Here is a 17696-nt window from a genome sequence, read left to right as displayed (position 1 = left end):
CAGACACTAGGCTTTCCATGGAATGAGTTTGACACCCCTGGTTTAGAAGGACACATGACATAGTAGACCTACAGTAATTTCACCATTCCAGAGATCCTCATCTGGTCATTGGCCACTGATTGGTTGTTTGCTTCCCAGTTTTTTCAGGATGGTGGGCACCAAAATGGCCACCGGTCATCCTCCAAGTCGTCCCGTCTCTACACGGCATACGGCATCTGTGTCATCTCTAAATACCCTTACTACAACGCTCTCCGGGACTGCCTGTCATGGTGAGAACAATTCACTGTTCTCCTACTCCTCTAGGTCTTTGTGTTCGTTCAAGTAAATACCGGAAGAGAATACCAAACAGTACATATCAAAATAAATCCAGCCAGACTTGGCCCATCATCATGAAGTGTCAATGATCAGTTTACTCATCTTAGGCACCTATTGACCTTTTTATGTTAATGTTTTTACTGAACGGCGTCCCTCCCAGTCTCTTGACCCAGCTCAAGCCCAGCTGGATGGGGGACTTTGAGGAGAGGGTGAAGGAGTTTTCAGCCAAGCTGGCGCTGGTGCCCATTCCCCCACCTGGGCAACTTCATGTGGTGAGCCAATTGTTTTTCTCTCCATCTCGCTCTATGATATACGTGCATTATTAAACTGTGCTATATGCCATTTAGCGCCATGCTCTACCAACTGAGCCATACAGGACCACGTCATGTTTCTCTCTTCTGTTGTTATGTAGGTAATGTTCCAGAAACATAATCTCTGTGTTGGTGGTCTATGTTGTTCCTCTGTCCTGTCCCAGGTCTTTAACCTCAGGCCTCTCCAGATTGGGCTTCCCTCCCGGGAGGATAAGGACCGGCCGGCTGTTGACCTGGACCTCCATCTGCCTTTCCTGTGCTTTAGACCCCGACAGCTCCTCCAAGTGAGGACAGACAGTACATAGCTGTCCCACACAGCCTGATTGTACTGCTACTAAACTGCTTAACCCACTACACAATCTGTTCTTTCAATGCAGTTAAAGAAAGTCTACTGTGGAAGACTGGAAATGGGATTATTTGCAAATATACAGTATGTTTCTGTCAACCTGTTTTGATTGGTAAAAGAAGTGTATATCTCTATATCAATGTAGCCGTGTGTGTGTGCCTGCGTGCATGTGCTGGTGTCTCTGCTCTTCAGATCATTGCCAGCCTGTTGACAGAGCAGAGGGTAGTACTGTTGTCCTGTGACTGGGCCCGGCTCACCCTGCTGGCAGAGAGCCTGATGCTCTTCATCCACCCCCTGGTGTGGCAGCACCCCTTCGTGCCCATCCTCTCACACCAGATGCTGGACTTCCTCATGGCTCCCACCGCCTACCTCATGGGCTGTCATCTGCACCACTATGAAGAGGTGGCTGCGGTAAGGATGGATTTTCACTACATAGCCATGCTAGAATGGTGTGATCAGATAGTGAAAGTTATAGAGATGGTTACTGTGACAGTTATCACTGTAATGGTGGTGATGGTTAAAGTGGTGGTGGTGATGGTTAAAGTGGTGGTGATGGTTAAGGGGGTGGTTAAAGTGGTGGTGATAGTGACCTCTACCTGGTGCGGCAGGTAGCCTAGTGGTTAGAGAAGTGGGTCTTGAGCAAGGCACTTAACCACCTAGAACTGCTCCAGGGGCACTGTACTGTGGCTGACTCATTTTCCCAGCCCCTCATAGGTGTGTGTCTCTGGGGGTTGGGTTGAGCATAAAGACACATTTCTGTTCTCTGTAAGTTGATGGACAATAAAGTACATTTTCCTTTACCTTCCCTTACCTCATGGTCTGCCACCTGCTTCACTACAAGGAGGTAGCCGCGGTAAGGAGCACTTGCACCATAGTGGACAATGTTTACACTTCTGTCTGGACATTTTTCTGGCATCAGTGATTTATTTAATACCCAGATTTATCATGCTTTATTAAGATGTATCATTTATTTTCAGTTTCCACTTGGTTACACGGTATAGAGGATCATGTGGTTCAATGTCCTAACTAACATAAAGTACAGGTGTTAAGAGTCAAGTTAATTTTAGTTTATCCACTTGACTTGTCCCTAATCCCTTGTTCTACTCCGTCACACAGTATTCTCTGAGAGGGGCAGTGTTGTGTATTACTGTGTTGTGTTGATTTCTGTGTTTTCCCTATATGACAGGAAACGGATGATCTGATCCTGGTTAATATTGATGATGGGACCGTGTCGTCTTCCTGGTCTGATGGGATTGACCTGCCCGATGTCCCGCTGGCGGCCGCAGAGTGTTTTATAACACGGTAGGACAGGAGACCATCTGGGGCGTGTTCATTAGGGCTCGCCTTTGCAAAACATTTCTTATTGGACTGTTCGGGATGTCCCTCCCTGTTTAATTCTGTTTTCTTTCGTTTGGTGCCTAATGAATTGTACCTAGAGAACAAGACTCACGGTTAGTCTGCTGTCCTAAGATAAACTCAGCAAAAAAAGAAACGTCCTCTCACTGTCAACTGCATTTATTTTCAGCAAATTTAACGTGTAAATATTTATGAGCATAAGATTCAACAACAGACATAAACTGAACAAGTTCCACAGACATGTGACTAACAGAAATGGAATAATGTGTCCCTGACTAAAGGGTGGGTCAAAAGTAATAGTCAGTATCTGGTGTGGCCACCAGCTGCATTAAGTACTGCAGTACATCTCCTCGTGGATTGCACCAGATTTGTCAGTTCTTGTATTGTGAGATGTTACCTCACTCTTCCACCAAGGCACCTGCAAGTTCCCAGGCATTTCTGGAGTAATGGCCCTAGCCCTCACCCTCCGATCCAAGCCGGTCCCAGACGCGCTCAATGGGATTGAGATCCGGGCTCTTCGCTGGCCATGGCAGAACACTGACATTCCTGTCTTGCAGGAAATCACGCACAGAACGAGCAGTATGGCTGGTGGCATTGTCATGTCAGGATGAGCCTGCAGGAAGGGTACCACATGAGGAGGATGTCTTCCCTGTAACGCACAGCGTTGATTGCTGGCAATGACAACAAGCTCAGTCCAATGATGCTGTGACACACCGCCCCAGACCATGATGGCCCTCCACCTCCAAATTGATCCCGCTCCAGAGTACAGGCCTCGGTGTAACGCTCATTCCTTCGACGATAAATGCGAATCCAACCATCACCCCTGGTGAGACAAAACCACGAATCGTCAGAGAAGACCACTTTTTGCCAGTCCTGTCTGGTCCAGCGACGGTGGGTTTGTGCCCATAGGTGACGTTGTTGCTGGTGTTGTCTGGTGAGGACCTGCCTTACAACAGGCCTACAAGCACTCAGTCCAGCCTCTCTAAGCCTATTGCGGACAGTCTGAGCGCTGATGGAGGGATTGTGCGTTCCTGGTGTAACTCTGGCAGTTGTTGCCATCCTGTACCTGTCCCGCAGATGTGATGTTCGGCTATACCGATCCTGTGCAGGTGTTACACGTGGTCTGCCACTGCGAGGACGATCAGCTGTCCGTCCTGTCTCCCTGTAGCGCTGTCTTAGGCGTCTCATAGTACGAACATTGGAATTTATTGCCCTGGCCACATCTGCAGTCCTCATGCCTCCTTGCAGCATGCCTAAGGCACGTTCACGCAGATGAGCAGGGACCCTGGGCATCTTTCTTTTGGTGTTTTTCAGAGTCAGTAGAAAGGCCTCTAGTGTCCTAAGTTTTCATAACTGTGATCTTAATTGCTTATCGTCTGTAAGCTGGTAGTGTCTTAACAACAGTTCCACAGGTGCATGTTAATTAATTGTTTATGGTTCATTGAACAAGCATCGGAAGCAGTGTTTAAACTCTTAAGTTATTTGGATTTTTATGAATTATCTTTGAAAGACAGGGTCCTGAAAAAGGGACGTTTCTTTTTTTGCTGAGTTTATTACAATGTGTATTGTAATGAATAGGGGAAGGGATGTTATGCAGATAAGTGTCCAAGTTGAGCATTGGAGTAGAACATGTTTTGTTACCCCTCCCCATTAAGTGTGTGTGTGTGTGCAGGGTGGAGGGCCTCCAGGTGCACTATGACCTGGAGGTGTGTCACCTGGGGGCCAGTACAGAGGTGAACGAGAGGAGGGCCCAGAGGAAGCAGTGGCAGAGGAAACTCAACACACACATCCAGAATATCACTCTGGAACTCATCGTCAACATCTTCAGGTCAGCATCATTTTAAAAATTGTATTTCACCTTTATTATACCGGGCAGGTCAATTAAGAACAAATTCTTATTTACAATGACTGCCTGGCAAGAGACAAAAGGCATCAAATCTATACTGTTGTTATTCACCGTCGTTCACTATGACTTAAAATATACTGTACATAATTATTATATTATTACATAGTCGTTACAATATTATAACCTAATTGACATGCTTTAATTATGTAACTTTGATAATTGAGACTCACATTGAGCATATCTAGTCATACATTTTGGGTTGGACCAAAGATGCCTATTTTTCTCACAAGCAAAGCCTTTTGATTATCAAATTAACTATTTAGAAAATAGTGACATTCTAACACTGTTAGTTATCCTATTAAATCTTGCTTTATTACAACCAATACAATTCCCTGTGCAAAATCAAAGCAATATCCTGTAAAATATCAGGACCGGAAAGCTAATCTAGTGATTATTACCCCCCCCATACTCCACACCCCAACCACCACGACAGAGAAGTCCACGATCACCTCAACTATGAGCACAGAGTCTTCAACAGTGAGGAGTTCTTTAGGTCTAGAGAGCAAGCAGACCAGCCATTTTACAAGAAGGTATGATACAAATTCTGGTCTGTCTGTTCAGTGAGACGTCAATCTCTGTTGACTTCTATCCTACAATATTTGGGGCAATATTTTCTGTCTAGAATGTGATCCAATTGAAAGTGAATGCAGTATATTTTGTTTTTTTTGCAGGTGTTGGACACACACATCTTCCACTCATTCCTACGGGATCGTCTGAACAGGAAGATGGACGCATTCACACGTATGGAGCTGAGTACTCGGACAGAAGCTTACAGGTGAGCGGGAAGATGAGAGTTTTGCATGAATATTTACCTTTAAACTAAGAGTTTATTTTGACCTTGCAAATAGAATTGGATTTCAATTGGATTTCAATTTGGTAAAAAAAATATCCTAGCACTAACACACTTGATTCAACTCCTCAGCACCCTTTAGAATCAGGTGTGTTAGTGCTACGGCAAAAACAAAAATGTGCACCCCATTGGGTCCGAAGGACCAGGATTGGGAAACACTGCAGTACTGTATCTTCAAACGCACATCCCAAGTCCTTCCTGGTATAAGCACAGCCTTTCCCCTGACATCTGTCCTCGCTCCGGGGTGACATTTCCCCTAGGTGCAGATCTAGGATCAGCTTCCCCTCCCCTAACCTTAACCATTAGTTGGGAAATGCTAAACTGACCCAAGATCAGCATCTAGAGGCAACTTCACCCTCCACCTCTGAACTCTTTCCCAGGCTGAGGTCCATGACAGAGTCTCCGCGGCGGCCCACCATGCAGGAGTTGGCCCGTAAATACACCAGCCCAGAGAGCCGGCTCAGCAAGCGGCTGGGGGCCAGCCTGCCCAACCTGGGGGAGAGTGGGGGGTCTCTGGTGGGGCCCCTCAGGCAGACCTCCTTCAAGAACATACAGGTGGACAGCGGTAGGTTCAGGTGGACAGCGGTGGGTTCAGGTGGACAGCGGTGGGTTCAGGTGGACAGCGGTGGGTTCAGGTGGACAGCGGTGGGTTCAGGTGGACAGCGGTGGGTTCAGGTGGACAGCGGTGGGTTCAGGTGGACAGCGGTGGGTTCAGGTGGACAGCGGTGGGTTCAGGTGGACAGCGGTGGGTTCAGGTGGACAGCTACGCGTGTGAACAACAAGCCATAGAGATAGAGGACTCATCTTTGTATCTGTGCCATTATAGCGTCTGTGATGGCATGGGCATTTTAAAGTTGTCCATTTTATTAATTGGCTGATTTCTCCCAACTTCTAGGAATCCCCACCCAGTTGACTACTTGGTGGAATGGTGGAGGCCCTTAATGGCAATGACCATGCTAAAACGGGTTATATCCATTATGAGTCTTCTATCTCTATGACAACAGGGACAAATTCGATATGTTGTTTTCCAAAGTTGGCGAAATGTCATGCGCGTCAACTTTTATATCAGTGTATTTGTAACAACCTAACCAATGTGAAACTTCTATTCGATCAGATAAGCCTCACGTAGCAAATGATCAATTACATTTATTTTTTGTTGACCAAATTCTACAATCATTGACCTCCATACCAGAATTCTGCACTTCGTGGGCATATTTTTGTGGAGTAAAGCCTCCCGTTTTGCCTCTTCCTCTCTGCTACTACCATTTGCAGGCGAAGAATTTAACTCGGGGGGCGGGGGGGGGTCACTCATTTTGCCCCGGGGGCCGCAATCGTTCTTCAACGAGGTCCGGAGGGCCGCACTGAAAATGTATTATATAAATAGTTTGCAATGCAGCATCTAATTTTATTAGCGAGCTGGACTGTCAAGAAACCATTATCATTCTACACAGTTTGGATGTGGTAAAATGGTTTACTCAAACCACTTGAGGGCTGGAATCAACACCTCTGATATAGCTTAGAAATGCCTCATGAGCTTGGTTTAACTGTTGTACCCCATCAGAACCCAAAATATCAGCTTGTTTTACTCCAATGTTTGTAAACAAAGTTAATGTAAACAAGCACTCTATAGCCTCAACATGGTTAAAACTATCATTTGGATACCGTGGATGGTCGGTCCTTGCATTCATAGCTCTATCTATGAATATGAGAGTGATCAAACATTTCTCCAGCCCCATCCCTCAGCTTTTTACCGAAACTGTGGTCAGGACAATGCTTTGTTATTGTTCCAATTGCTGATTGGCCCTTTTTAAGGGTTCCTCTGTATGAATGGATTTAATCTCACTGACCTCAGTTCTTGAAACCTTTGATGGAACCCCATAGGTATGAAGTCTCCCCAGAGGCCAGTGAGATTCTTCAAGCTTCCTGAGTTCCCCCCTCCGCTGGCCTACCACTACGTCCAGAATTACTACCAGGAGATGATCACCCTCCTGGGCAAGGCCATCAGCGGGGCGGCCTCCGAGGACTCCTCTCTCCTGGCTCGCTATCACTACCTCAGGGGCTTCGTGAACACCGTGGCCGGTAAACGCCTGGACGCTCTAGAAGACTTCCAGAACCTCTACAAGACGGACACAGACATCTTTCCTGGCGAGCTGGTCAACGCGCTGGTGGACTCTCTACAGGAGGGCGAACATGCACTGGCTGACCGCCGACCCGAAATCAAACGCCTGATTAGTCAAGTGAAGAGGGACCATGAGAGGGAGCGGGCGCGCCATGTCGACGAAGGTGTCAAGCGGTTCCAACTCCCGAAAAAGCACATGCAGTTGGAGGACTTTGTGAGGCATGTGCAGGAATCTGGGATTGTCAAAGACCAGGGGACCATTCACCGGCTGTTTGAGGCTCTCACTGTGGGTAAGGAAGTCATACAGACTCCAAGCTTAGAAAGAGGGAAATAATGAGTGAGGGTAAAGGAGAGAGGGTTGTCTCTCTTGGTGGAGGTTTTCTTCTATGTTAGTTTTACACTAGCCCCTTGTTGTATGGGACTCATGAACATAATCCAATTGATAATACTTGGCCTATACTCTATAATCACTCCAGTCCCTGTGATCGATGTGTTAATACCTTACTACATGTAGAGTGAATGGCCATGCTAATTTATCTGATTATTGAATCTGGTTAATTTCTTATCCTTTACCTGATCAGAATGTTGTAAGAGCAGCTTGGGTTGGCATGGTGGTGGCTCTGCGGTGAAGGCTCCTTCCCAGTCAATCTTTTACCTTGATTCCAATCTGGAGGGTAAGCATAGCATTATGCCCTGCCTGCTTGCAGAGTGTGCTGTGCCCAACTCCTACCTTGTGTGTGTGTGTTGCTTTGGCCTGTGTGTGTTCTGCTTCATCAACTATCCCCTCAGGTGTTAAATCTGAGTAGTGTTTGCTTTTAACATTAGTGTCGCTTCAAACACCTCACAGCATTCATGGCTGACGTCTAGGTAATATTTTCTTTTTTTGTTTTGAAGGACGAATAGTATTTGTGTGTGTCAATTGACTGTTACAGGACTCTTATCTTACAATGGTAATGAGTAGCCTCATGGAAGTGTGTTAAAGTGCCTCACATTTCACTTTACATAGGAGTCATACTGTGCACGGCCAGTAGGGCCAGGGACGATATCAGTATTGAAACAAAGCATGAAGCGGATTTAACATCTTTAGAAAAACAGCTCTGTTGGAAACAAACATCATTATGTTTGTCATCCAGATTCACATTTATTTGTTTTCCAAGCTATAGAACACTATTTTACAAATAGCAGGTTTTTAAAGAGAAATATTGTTATACTGGTATTGTCCCGGCCCTAACGTCCAGTGAACGTTGTGTGAATCTCTTGCTCCAGTAAACCACCACACCATGAACTTGCTCCACCAGCCAATCAAAAAAAGGCTGTTTAATGTGGTTCCTAATACTATAACTCCTTCCCCAACCCTGCTAGCTTATCACCTTTCCATTCTCGCTCATTGATTGTTGTTTTGAATGGGAAACGTAGTTGAATCCCACCCAGTTTACAGTGAATGTAAACTGCCCCTATGGTTGCAAAACCCTAACTCTAGACTGCCCCCTGCAGGCCAGCAGAAACAGGTGGACCCGGAGATATTCCGCGTGTTCTACACCTTCTGGAAGGAGACGGAGGCCGAGGCTCAGGAAGTGGCCCTGCCGGCCTCGGCCCTGGAGCACCTGGAGGCTAATGAGTGTGTCTTCAAGCTGTCCTCTTCGGTCAAGACCAGCCACGGCGTGGGCAAGATCGCCATGACACAGAGACGGCTGTTCCTGCTGACCGAAGGACGACCCGGGTACATGGAGGTCACCAAGTTCAGAGACATTGAGGTGAGTTAGGACCTAATTGATCTATGTTACTACTACACTTTATGTGATATACTGTATATTATTCATGATACTATATATTTTTATAGATGTTACTACAGTATGTGAATACATTGAAGGCTCTCGGATCCATAATGAAAAAATATGTTTTATTCACTCCGTCAGGGTCTCAACTTACTGTTGGAAGGTAGAATACACAAGTTGCAATTTCGAAATTTGTTTGTACATCAACAGTTTCTCTTATGTCAATCACTGATAGTCCTTCAATTAACCCATGTCAGCTAATATTTTTTAGATTGGTAGCGGCCAGCTATCTAAACTTAGTAATCATGGCTGGGGGGGGCACCATTTTGATTTTGTTAGTCAGTCTCACTCAGCTATCATATTAAAAACTGCAAACATTTCTCTCCATCGTCTGGCAAAATGTGTAGAATTGTAGGAAATGAGCTGTAAAACATGTTGTATGCATAGGTACGCAGTTCAGATGTTTTGTGGCCCCCACCCCCATCAGTTGCCCATCCATGCATTAATCTATACAATAAAAGGAATGTGTTTGATGTGCTTATAGATGTGTAATCTATGCTCTGCTATGCAGCTAATGTAGACATCTAGATCTGTTTTTTAAAACTTTCATATACTGTCATATCATTGAGAAACAGGACATTTTCCTGGCTCTATCCATGTTATGATTGCTTATAGCAAGTGTTACAGTGCACTGTAAGTATGTCATAAGGCACTATAAATACACTCATAAGGCTTTATACATGTGTACCATCATACAAAGTCTTACCAAATATGATATTACAAATATGAATGTCAAAGATGGTGTTAGGTGAATAATTGCTCCCAGATCTGTGGTCTTTACAACCATAGGAGTTGGCTATACAGCACAAACAGATCTGGGACCAGGCTAGGGAATAACCGGTAGGCTTTTGTACCTCAGGAGGTGAAGATCTCCTCTGCTCCCTTCCTACTGCTGAGGATCCCGTCTTTGAAGATCAAGACCACCCTGAGGAAGGAGACGTTCGAGGTCAACCTGAAGTCAGAGGTTGACCTCTGGCACCTCATGGTCAAGGAGATGTGGGCTGGAAGGAAGATGGCCGACGACCACAAGGTAGTATGTCAAAATGTGACTGGACAATTTGTTCATCTCTCTGTCTCTGGGTGCGTGTCAATTTATATTTAAAAAAAATCCTGAATTGTGCACTCGTTCACTACTTCCCACAATTCTAGGAATTGGGTTGGTGAAGACATGGGCCTTATTTCGCCATATGTCTTATACTGTACTAGACATTTCCTTTCAAATCTGTAAATGGAAGTGAACAAGGACACCCTTTGGGTGGAAGGAGAGATAATTGGGACATAGCTTCTCTCTTTCTCGCTATCCCGCTCTGCATACGACTATGTATGGCCAGTATGTAGCTACACTATGAAGGGAGTTTTTCTTTAGCAGCAAAGATGGCCAACGTTAGCACTAAAACCATTCATTCCTGATCCCACCCTGGGCCTCTCTGGCAGATTGGACTGTAGCTCAGTGGGTGTGGTTGACATTCCATGTAAAAGGGGGAGCTATGGAGTTTCATATGGGCTTGGCTCTATTGTTCAGCCAGTCCAAAGTATACACCACTCTCCAGCTTTCAGTTTCCACTATTAAACTGCATGAAACAACATGGATGCTTCTGGCCCCCGGCCCATCTCACTTCATGTATTTTTCTTCTCTGTTATCACTGGAAAGGCCGCATTTCCCAGGGTTAAGTTCTGTCTTTCTCTTTAATTAAGGCCTCATCCCCTGCTGCCTCCAGCTAGCCTAGCTCCGGATCTATTTGTGCTGTTGTGGCATGACAATAACTACACTAGACAAGGAGTTGGTAAGACCGCACCAACAGATCTGGCACCAGGCTAGCCTCCCCCAACGCATGGTTCAGATGCCATGGAGTTACCGTAAGAGCCAGTTGTTCTGGTTACAAACTACATGCCCTAGAGATATTTTGAATTCTATTCCTCCTTTTCTCTTTTTCATGTTGACGTCAGCATGATGTCATGGGAAACAGACTCTCTTGTACATCTGGAGCATAGAATGTGTGACGATCATCAGAATTCAGATACATATGAATAGAATCTCAAATCTTCATTGTTTCTCGCTCTTCCTCTCCTACTCTCTCTCCCTCTACCTCGCTCTCTCAGGACCCCCAATATATGCAGCAGGCTCTGACCAACGCCCTGTTGATGGATGCAGTGGTTGGCTGTCTGCAGTCACAAAAGGCCATTTTTGCTGCAACCAAGCTGGCACACTTTGACAGAATGAAACTGGAAGGTATGGCAACTGAGATATTTGTGGCGCTATGAATTAGGTTTAAGTAGCTTCTCTCCCAAAGTTGATATTTTTACATGACAAAAAGACACGAAAAACATCAGATCATACCAAAAAATCCACAACATTTTAGATCATTGACATGAATAACTTTACAGAAAGCGCATGTTTATAAGTCTTGTTTCTCAGGAGATTTTTTATTCATTTCGAACTTTGACCTCTGAGCTTTCTCTCCATCCTGAACAGTCCCGCTGATGGTCCCTAAAACCACGTCAGAGACCCTGAAACACAAGATCAACCCTTCTCTGGACCTGACTAGCCCCCAGGCGGTGGATGTTCTGCTCTACACCCCAGGTAAACTCTCAGGCACGCTGTCAGTCTCAAAGGAACGTGTCAGTCATGACATTAGACACTGTTCCTGTTCAACAAACTGGTAACACTACATATCTGTAGAATGATTTCCCAGTACTATAAACACCCTACAGGATGCTCAGAAAATCAAGTAGGTACTGCTGGTATTTCCCATTCAACTCCACTTCAACCTAAACTCTCCTCCAGTCTAGGACATACCACGTACCCTCACACAGTACTCCTCACTTCATGACTGTCATGGATGTGCACCTCAAATCTGTGTTCTGTAGTCGAGGTATTGCATGACAACAACACCCGAGAGTCATGTTGTCTGTGTCCTAGTAACATATGTCACACTCCAGACCTGGTTTCAAATACTATTTAATAATCGTTCAAATACTTTGTTTGTTTTAATCTGCCTTGAGTGCCACGTGGGTGGGGTTTGCACTTCTGTGACTATTCGATTGGTTCCATTACAACAGGCAAGCTCAATCAGGCACAGCTAAAGTATTTTAAATGGTGTTTGAACCCAGGTCTGTCACACTCCCTACTGCTGCTTGGACGGTGACGGTGACGGTGTCGGGTTACAGGAGGAGGCTTGGCAGAAAGGGCCAGAGGCATTTTATTTTATTTCACTGCCTCTTAAACAAATAATGAGGCACAGCTTTTCCCAACGCATCACCACCAACCACTTCCTGTTGTGTTCCTTAGTTTCATGCAGTGGTTACTGATAGTAGACTCATATAATAGTCCAAATAGAATCACTGTGATTGTTCCTCCTACTCAAACCACAAATGTTTATATTACAGTTGAAGTCTGAAGTTTACATACACCTTAACCAAATACATTTAAACTCAGTTTTTCACAATTCCTGACATTTAATCATAGTAAAAATTCCCTGTCTTAGGTCAGTTAGGATCATCCACTTTATTTTAAGAATGTGAAATGTCAGAATAATAGTAGATATTTATTTAAGCTTTTATTTCTTTCATCACATTCCCAGTGGGTCAGAAGTTTACATACACTCAATTAGTATTTGGTAGCATTGCCTTTAAATTGTTTAACTTGGGTCAAACGTTTCGGGTAGCCTGCCACAAGCTTCCCACAATAAGTTGGGTGAATTTTGGCCCATTCCTCCAGACAGAGCTGGTGTAACTGAGTCAGCTTTGTAGGCCTCCTTAATCGCACACGCTTTTTCAGTTCTGCCCACAAATGTTCTATAGGAATGAGGTCAGGGCTTTGTGATGGCCACTCCAATACCTTGCCTTTCATGTCCTTAAGCCATTTTGCCACAACTTTGGAAGTATGTTTGGGGTCATTGTCCATTTGGAAGACCGATTTGCGACCAAGCTTTAACTTCCTGACTGATGCCTTGAGATGTTGCTTCAATATATCCACATAATTTTCCTGCCATCTACTTTGTGAAGTGCACCAGTCCCTCCTGCAGCAAAGCACCCCCACAACATGATGCTGCCACCCCCGTGCTTCACGGTTGGGATGGTGTTCTTCGGCTTGCAAGCCACCCCCTTTTTCCTCCAAACATAACAATGGTCATTATGGCCAAACAGTTCTATTTTTGTTTTATCAGACCAGAGGACATTTCTCCAAAAAGTATGATCTTTGTATGATCCATGTGCAGTTGTAAAGTCTGGCTTTTTTATGGCGGTTTTGGAGCAATGGCTTCTTCCTTGCTGAGCAGCCTTTCAGGTTATGTCGATTATAGGACTTGTTTTACTGTGGATATAGATACTTTTGTACCTGTTTCCTCCAGCATCTTCACAAGGTCCTTTTCTGTTCTGGGATTGATTTGCACTTTTCGCACTAAAGTACGTTCATCTCTAGGAGACAGAACGCATCTCCTCCCTGAGCGGTATGACGGCTGCGTGGTCCCATGGTGTTTATACTTGCATACTATTGTTTGTACAGATAAATGTGGTACCTTCAGGCGTTTGAAAATTGCTCCCAAGGATGAACCAGACATGTGGAGGTCTACAATTATTTTTCTGAGGTCGTGGCTGATTTCTTTTGATTTCCCCATGATGTCAAGCAAAGAGGCACCGAGTTTGAAGGTAGGCCTTGAAGTACATCCACAGGTACACCTCCAATTGACTGAAATTATGTCAATTAGCCTATCAGAAGCTTCTAAAGCCATGACAATTTTCCAAGCTGTTTAAAGGCACAGTCAACTTAGTGTATGTAAACTTCTGACCCACTGGAAAAGTGATACAGTAAAATAATCTGTCTTTAAACAATTGTTGGAAAAATGACTTGTCTTGCACAAAGTAGATGTCCTAACCAACTTGCCAAAACTATAGTTTGTTAACAAGACACGTCATAAGAAACATGCTCTAGTCTGCAAGGCTCCTCAGTCCTAGCATTCTGTGTAAAGGAGCCTGTGTCTTAACCTAGTGACATCAGGGAACCAACAGCAGCTTCTTTGTTTAACACAGTGTCCCTTCTCCCTACTCCTTCCCCTGGTCCTCTCACAGACAGTGGTGTGTTTGTCTGAGCCTTCCCCCTGATTGGTCCATCTGTAACCAATTAGAAGGGGGCATGGTAGTGGCCATAGTACGGGGCCTGGACATGACCCTCTAGGCCTGTGGTTCTCAAACCTCTTCTCGGAGACCCCCAAGCCGTTCCATGTCTTTAAACAATTCCAGAGCTAGCACACCTGATTCAACTTGTCAACTAATCATCAAACCCTTGAATATGTAAATCAGGGGAGCTAGTTCAGGGCTACAACAAACTTGTGAAACGTCTGTGGGTCTAGGTGGAGAGGTTTGAGAAGCACCGCTCCAGGCATTGGTAATAGTGCTGCGTCAGCACAGAGCACCGCTCTCAGGGACTAAATGTAGGTTACTTATGTACCCTTGGACAGAGTCCAGATTCCCCCCTCCCTCCTTTCTGTTCTGTTCTTCACTCCTCCCCAAGAAAGTGACACAAGTTATTTTCTTTTTCCTATTATGATTTGAAAAATAAATGTTAGGCCGTAAGAGGAAATGGAACAGCTAGGCTGAAGGTGGACAGATTTAGGTTGTATTCCATAATATGGATTGATGTCTGGAAAGTTCCATATGTGTGCCATTGTGTAACTAAATGTTTACACTTCTTCTGTATGTGTGTGTGTGAGAGATATTCACCTTTGCGCATAAGACACTAGATGTATTAGAATATACGTATTTATTATAAATAAAGAATATTCAATGCATTTCAGCCTCAGCCTTCATCAGGGATTATTTTTAACTTAACTGTATACAGTGCATTCGGAAAGTATTCAGACGCCTTGACTTTTCCCACATTTTGTTACGTTACAGCCGTATTCTAAAATTGATTTAATAAAAAATGTATCTCGATCTACACACAATAGCCCATAATGACAAAGCGAAAACAAGTTTTTAGAAATTTCTGCAAAAAATAAAAAAACATACCTTATTTAAGTATTCAGACCATTTGCTAAGAGACTCGAAATTGAGCTCAGGTGCATCCTGTTTCCACTGATCATCCTTGACATATTTCTACAACTTCATTGGAGTCCACCTGTGGTAAATTCAATTGATTGGACTAGATTTGGAAAGGCACACACCTGTCTATATAAGGTCCCACAGTTGACAGTGCATGTCAGAGAAAAAACCAAGCCATGAGGTCGAAGGAATTGTCCTTAGAGCTCTGAGACAAGATTTTGTCGAGGCACAGATCTGGGGAAGTGTACCAAAACATTTCTGCAGCATTGAAGGTCCTCAAGAACACATTGGCCTCCATCATTCATAAATGGAAGAAGCTCTTCCTAGAGCTGGCAGCCCTGGCCAAACTGTGCAATCGGTGGAGAAGAACCCGATGGTCACTCTGACAGAGCTCCAGAGTTTCTCTGTGGAGATGGGAGAACCTTCCAGAAGGACAACCATCTCTGTGGCACTCCACCAATTAGGCATTTATGGTAGAGTGTCCAGACGGAAGCCACTCCTCAGTAAAATGAACATGACAGCCCGCTTGGTTTGCCCAAAGGCACCTAAAGACTCTCAGACCATGTGAAACAAGATTCTCTGGTCTGATGAAACCAAAATGTAATTCTTTGTCCTGAATGCCAAGCGTCATATCTGGAGGAAAACTGGCAACATCCCTATGGTGAAGCATGGTGGTGGCAGCATCATGCTGTGGGGATGTTTTTCAGCGGTAGGGACTGGGAGACTAGTCAGGATCGAGGGAGAGATGAACGGAGCAAAGTACAGGGAGATCCTTGATGAAAACCTGCTCCAGAGCGCTCAGGACCTTCACTGGAGTGAAAGTTCACCTTCCAACAGGACAACGACCCTAAGCACACGGCCAAGACAACGCAGGAGTGGCTTTGGGACAAGTCTCAATGTCCTTGAGTGGCCCAGCCAGAGCTCGGACTTGAACCCAATCGAACATCTCTGGAGAGACGACGCTCCCCATCCAACCTGACAGAGCTTAAGAGGATCTGCAGAGAAGAATGGGAGAAACTCCCCAAATACAGGTAAATACTCAAGGCTGTAATTACTGCCAAAAGGGCTTAAACCAAAGTATTGAGTAAGGGGTCTGAATAATTATGTAAATGAGATTCATTTTTTTTGCTACGTTTTCTAAAAACTGTTTTTGCCTTGTAATTATGGGCTATTGCATGTATGTTGAGGGGGAAAAAACTATTTAATCAATTTTAGAATAAGGCTGTAACGTAACATTGTGGGAAAAGTCAAGGGGCCTGAATACTTTCCAAATGCACTATAGTTACCATTTCTACTAGTCAAGCCATGAGCTACTTACTGTATTTGAATCAGACCTACAGTATATAGACTTTTTCAGCATGTGAGAAATATTACGCCATGCTTGTAGGAATATAGAAATAGATGCATAGAAAATGCAGATTCAGGGGTTCCTGCATTCAGCAATATTTTTGTTCACATTCTCAGGCCAGCTGGGCGTGTCGTCTGACTCTGAGGGTGATGGGAACCCCAAACTGTGGTGTGCCCTGAGTGACGGGAAGGTGGTGGTGTTTGATGCAACCAGCTGGTCCATGCAGCAGAAACAAGTCCAAGTGGGAACTTCACGAGTGGTAAGGATGGGGATGGGACCACTATTTTAAAGGAGTAGGCAAATTGAAGGGAGGAGGACAATTTATAGAATTATCAAAAAGCAGTAGTAATTCACTTACCACATTTAGTCGTCTTCTGCTTGGTCCCATTTGGCTATATTTAGTGTTTGTGTAGATGAATATAACTTGAGGGATTCTACTGACCCCTGGTGGGTACAGTATATTATGACTGAAATTACCTGCTTGGACCTGCTTCTATGTTTTTGAAATGGGACGGTTTTAAAATGGTGCTTTATTTCTGAATTGTCTTGGTGCCATGGTTTGAAATAGGCAGGCCACCTGGTTTGACATGGGCAGACCGCCTGGTTTGAAATGGGCAGACCGCCTGGTTTGAAATGGGCAGACCGCCTGGTTTGAAATGGGCAGACCGCCTGGTTTGAAATGGGCATGCCAGCCTGTCTGGTAACATGGTCCTGAGATTCTATGTTTTATTGTTTTGTCCAGAACTGCATGTTGGGAGTGGACCGGCAGCAAGTGTGGATTGGCTCCCAGGATTCAGTCATTTACATAATCAGCACCCGCAGCATGTCCTGTAACAAGCAGCTGACAGACCACCACAGTGAGGTCACAGGGCTGTCCCTAGGGGAACGCAGCGAGAAATACAGGTGAGGGGTGACGATGACATGCAGTTGAAATCTATCCGGCTGGGTTAAACTTAAATTTACAGTAATGTTGATTAATGAGCACTGTCCTTGTAAAATGAAATGTAATCTAGTGAAGTTAAACATACAGTTACTACTGGCACCATATCCATAGAGAGAGCTGTCTTTTTAGGACCGCATGATAACGGCATCAATGAGCAGTCCCAGCTCGAAGTAAAATTGTTTTAAGTATAACATCCTTTCTTTATGCCTGGGTCGTGTTCATTAGGCACCAAAAGGTGGACAATGGACTGAAGATCTGAACGTGTCCAATATGAAATGCTCTTTCCAGTTTTTAAAAACATTTCGCTACTGTGTGCCACACTAAACAC

At 44.7% G+C, this 17696-nt stretch overlaps 1 protein-coding gene across 5 annotated transcripts in view; it reads left to right on the top strand.

Annotated features, from left to right (window-relative positions):
• LOC129830980 (DENN domain-containing protein 3-like) overlaps nucleotides 1-17696 on the top strand; it is a 42850-nt gene that overhangs the window by 17656 nt on the left and 7498 nt on the right. For 2 of the 5 annotated variants that reach the window (XM_055893905.1, XM_055893904.1), the window contains exons 5-22: nucleotides 139-269; nucleotides 476-587; nucleotides 791-910; nucleotides 1165-1383; nucleotides 1814-1825; nucleotides 2159-2274; nucleotides 4001-4156; nucleotides 4668-4764; nucleotides 4906-5009; nucleotides 5465-5649; nucleotides 6966-7493; nucleotides 7785-7877; nucleotides 8698-8957; nucleotides 9898-10068; nucleotides 11139-11268; nucleotides 11512-11619; nucleotides 16542-16684; nucleotides 17168-17328. In XM_055893905.1, the coding sequence (XP_055749880.1) occupies nucleotides 139-269; nucleotides 476-587; nucleotides 791-910; nucleotides 1165-1383; nucleotides 1814-1825; nucleotides 2159-2274; nucleotides 4001-4156; nucleotides 4668-4764; nucleotides 4906-5009; nucleotides 5465-5649; nucleotides 6966-7493; nucleotides 7785-7877; nucleotides 8698-8957; nucleotides 9898-10068; nucleotides 11139-11268; nucleotides 11512-11619; nucleotides 16542-16684; nucleotides 17168-17328 (2846 nt within the window). The remainder of the gene's footprint in view (nucleotides 1-138; nucleotides 270-475; nucleotides 588-790; nucleotides 911-1164; nucleotides 1384-1813; nucleotides 1826-2158; nucleotides 2275-4000; nucleotides 4157-4667; nucleotides 4765-4905; nucleotides 5010-5464; nucleotides 5650-6965; nucleotides 7494-7784; nucleotides 7878-8697; nucleotides 8958-9897; nucleotides 10069-11138; nucleotides 11269-11511; nucleotides 11620-16541; nucleotides 16685-17167; nucleotides 17329-17696) is intronic. The other 3 variants (XM_055893906.1, XM_055893907.1, XM_055893908.1) reach the window with 3 other exon arrangements.

This window comes from Salvelinus fontinalis, chromosome 32, assembly GCF_029448725.1.
Source record: "Salvelinus fontinalis isolate EN_2023a chromosome 32, ASM2944872v1, whole genome shotgun sequence".
In the NCBI taxonomy this organism is placed as follows: domain Eukaryota; kingdom Metazoa; phylum Chordata; class Actinopteri; order Salmoniformes; family Salmonidae; genus Salvelinus; species Salvelinus fontinalis.
Note: the sequence above shows the minus strand (reverse complement) of the source record. Positions and strands in the feature narration are given on the sequence as shown.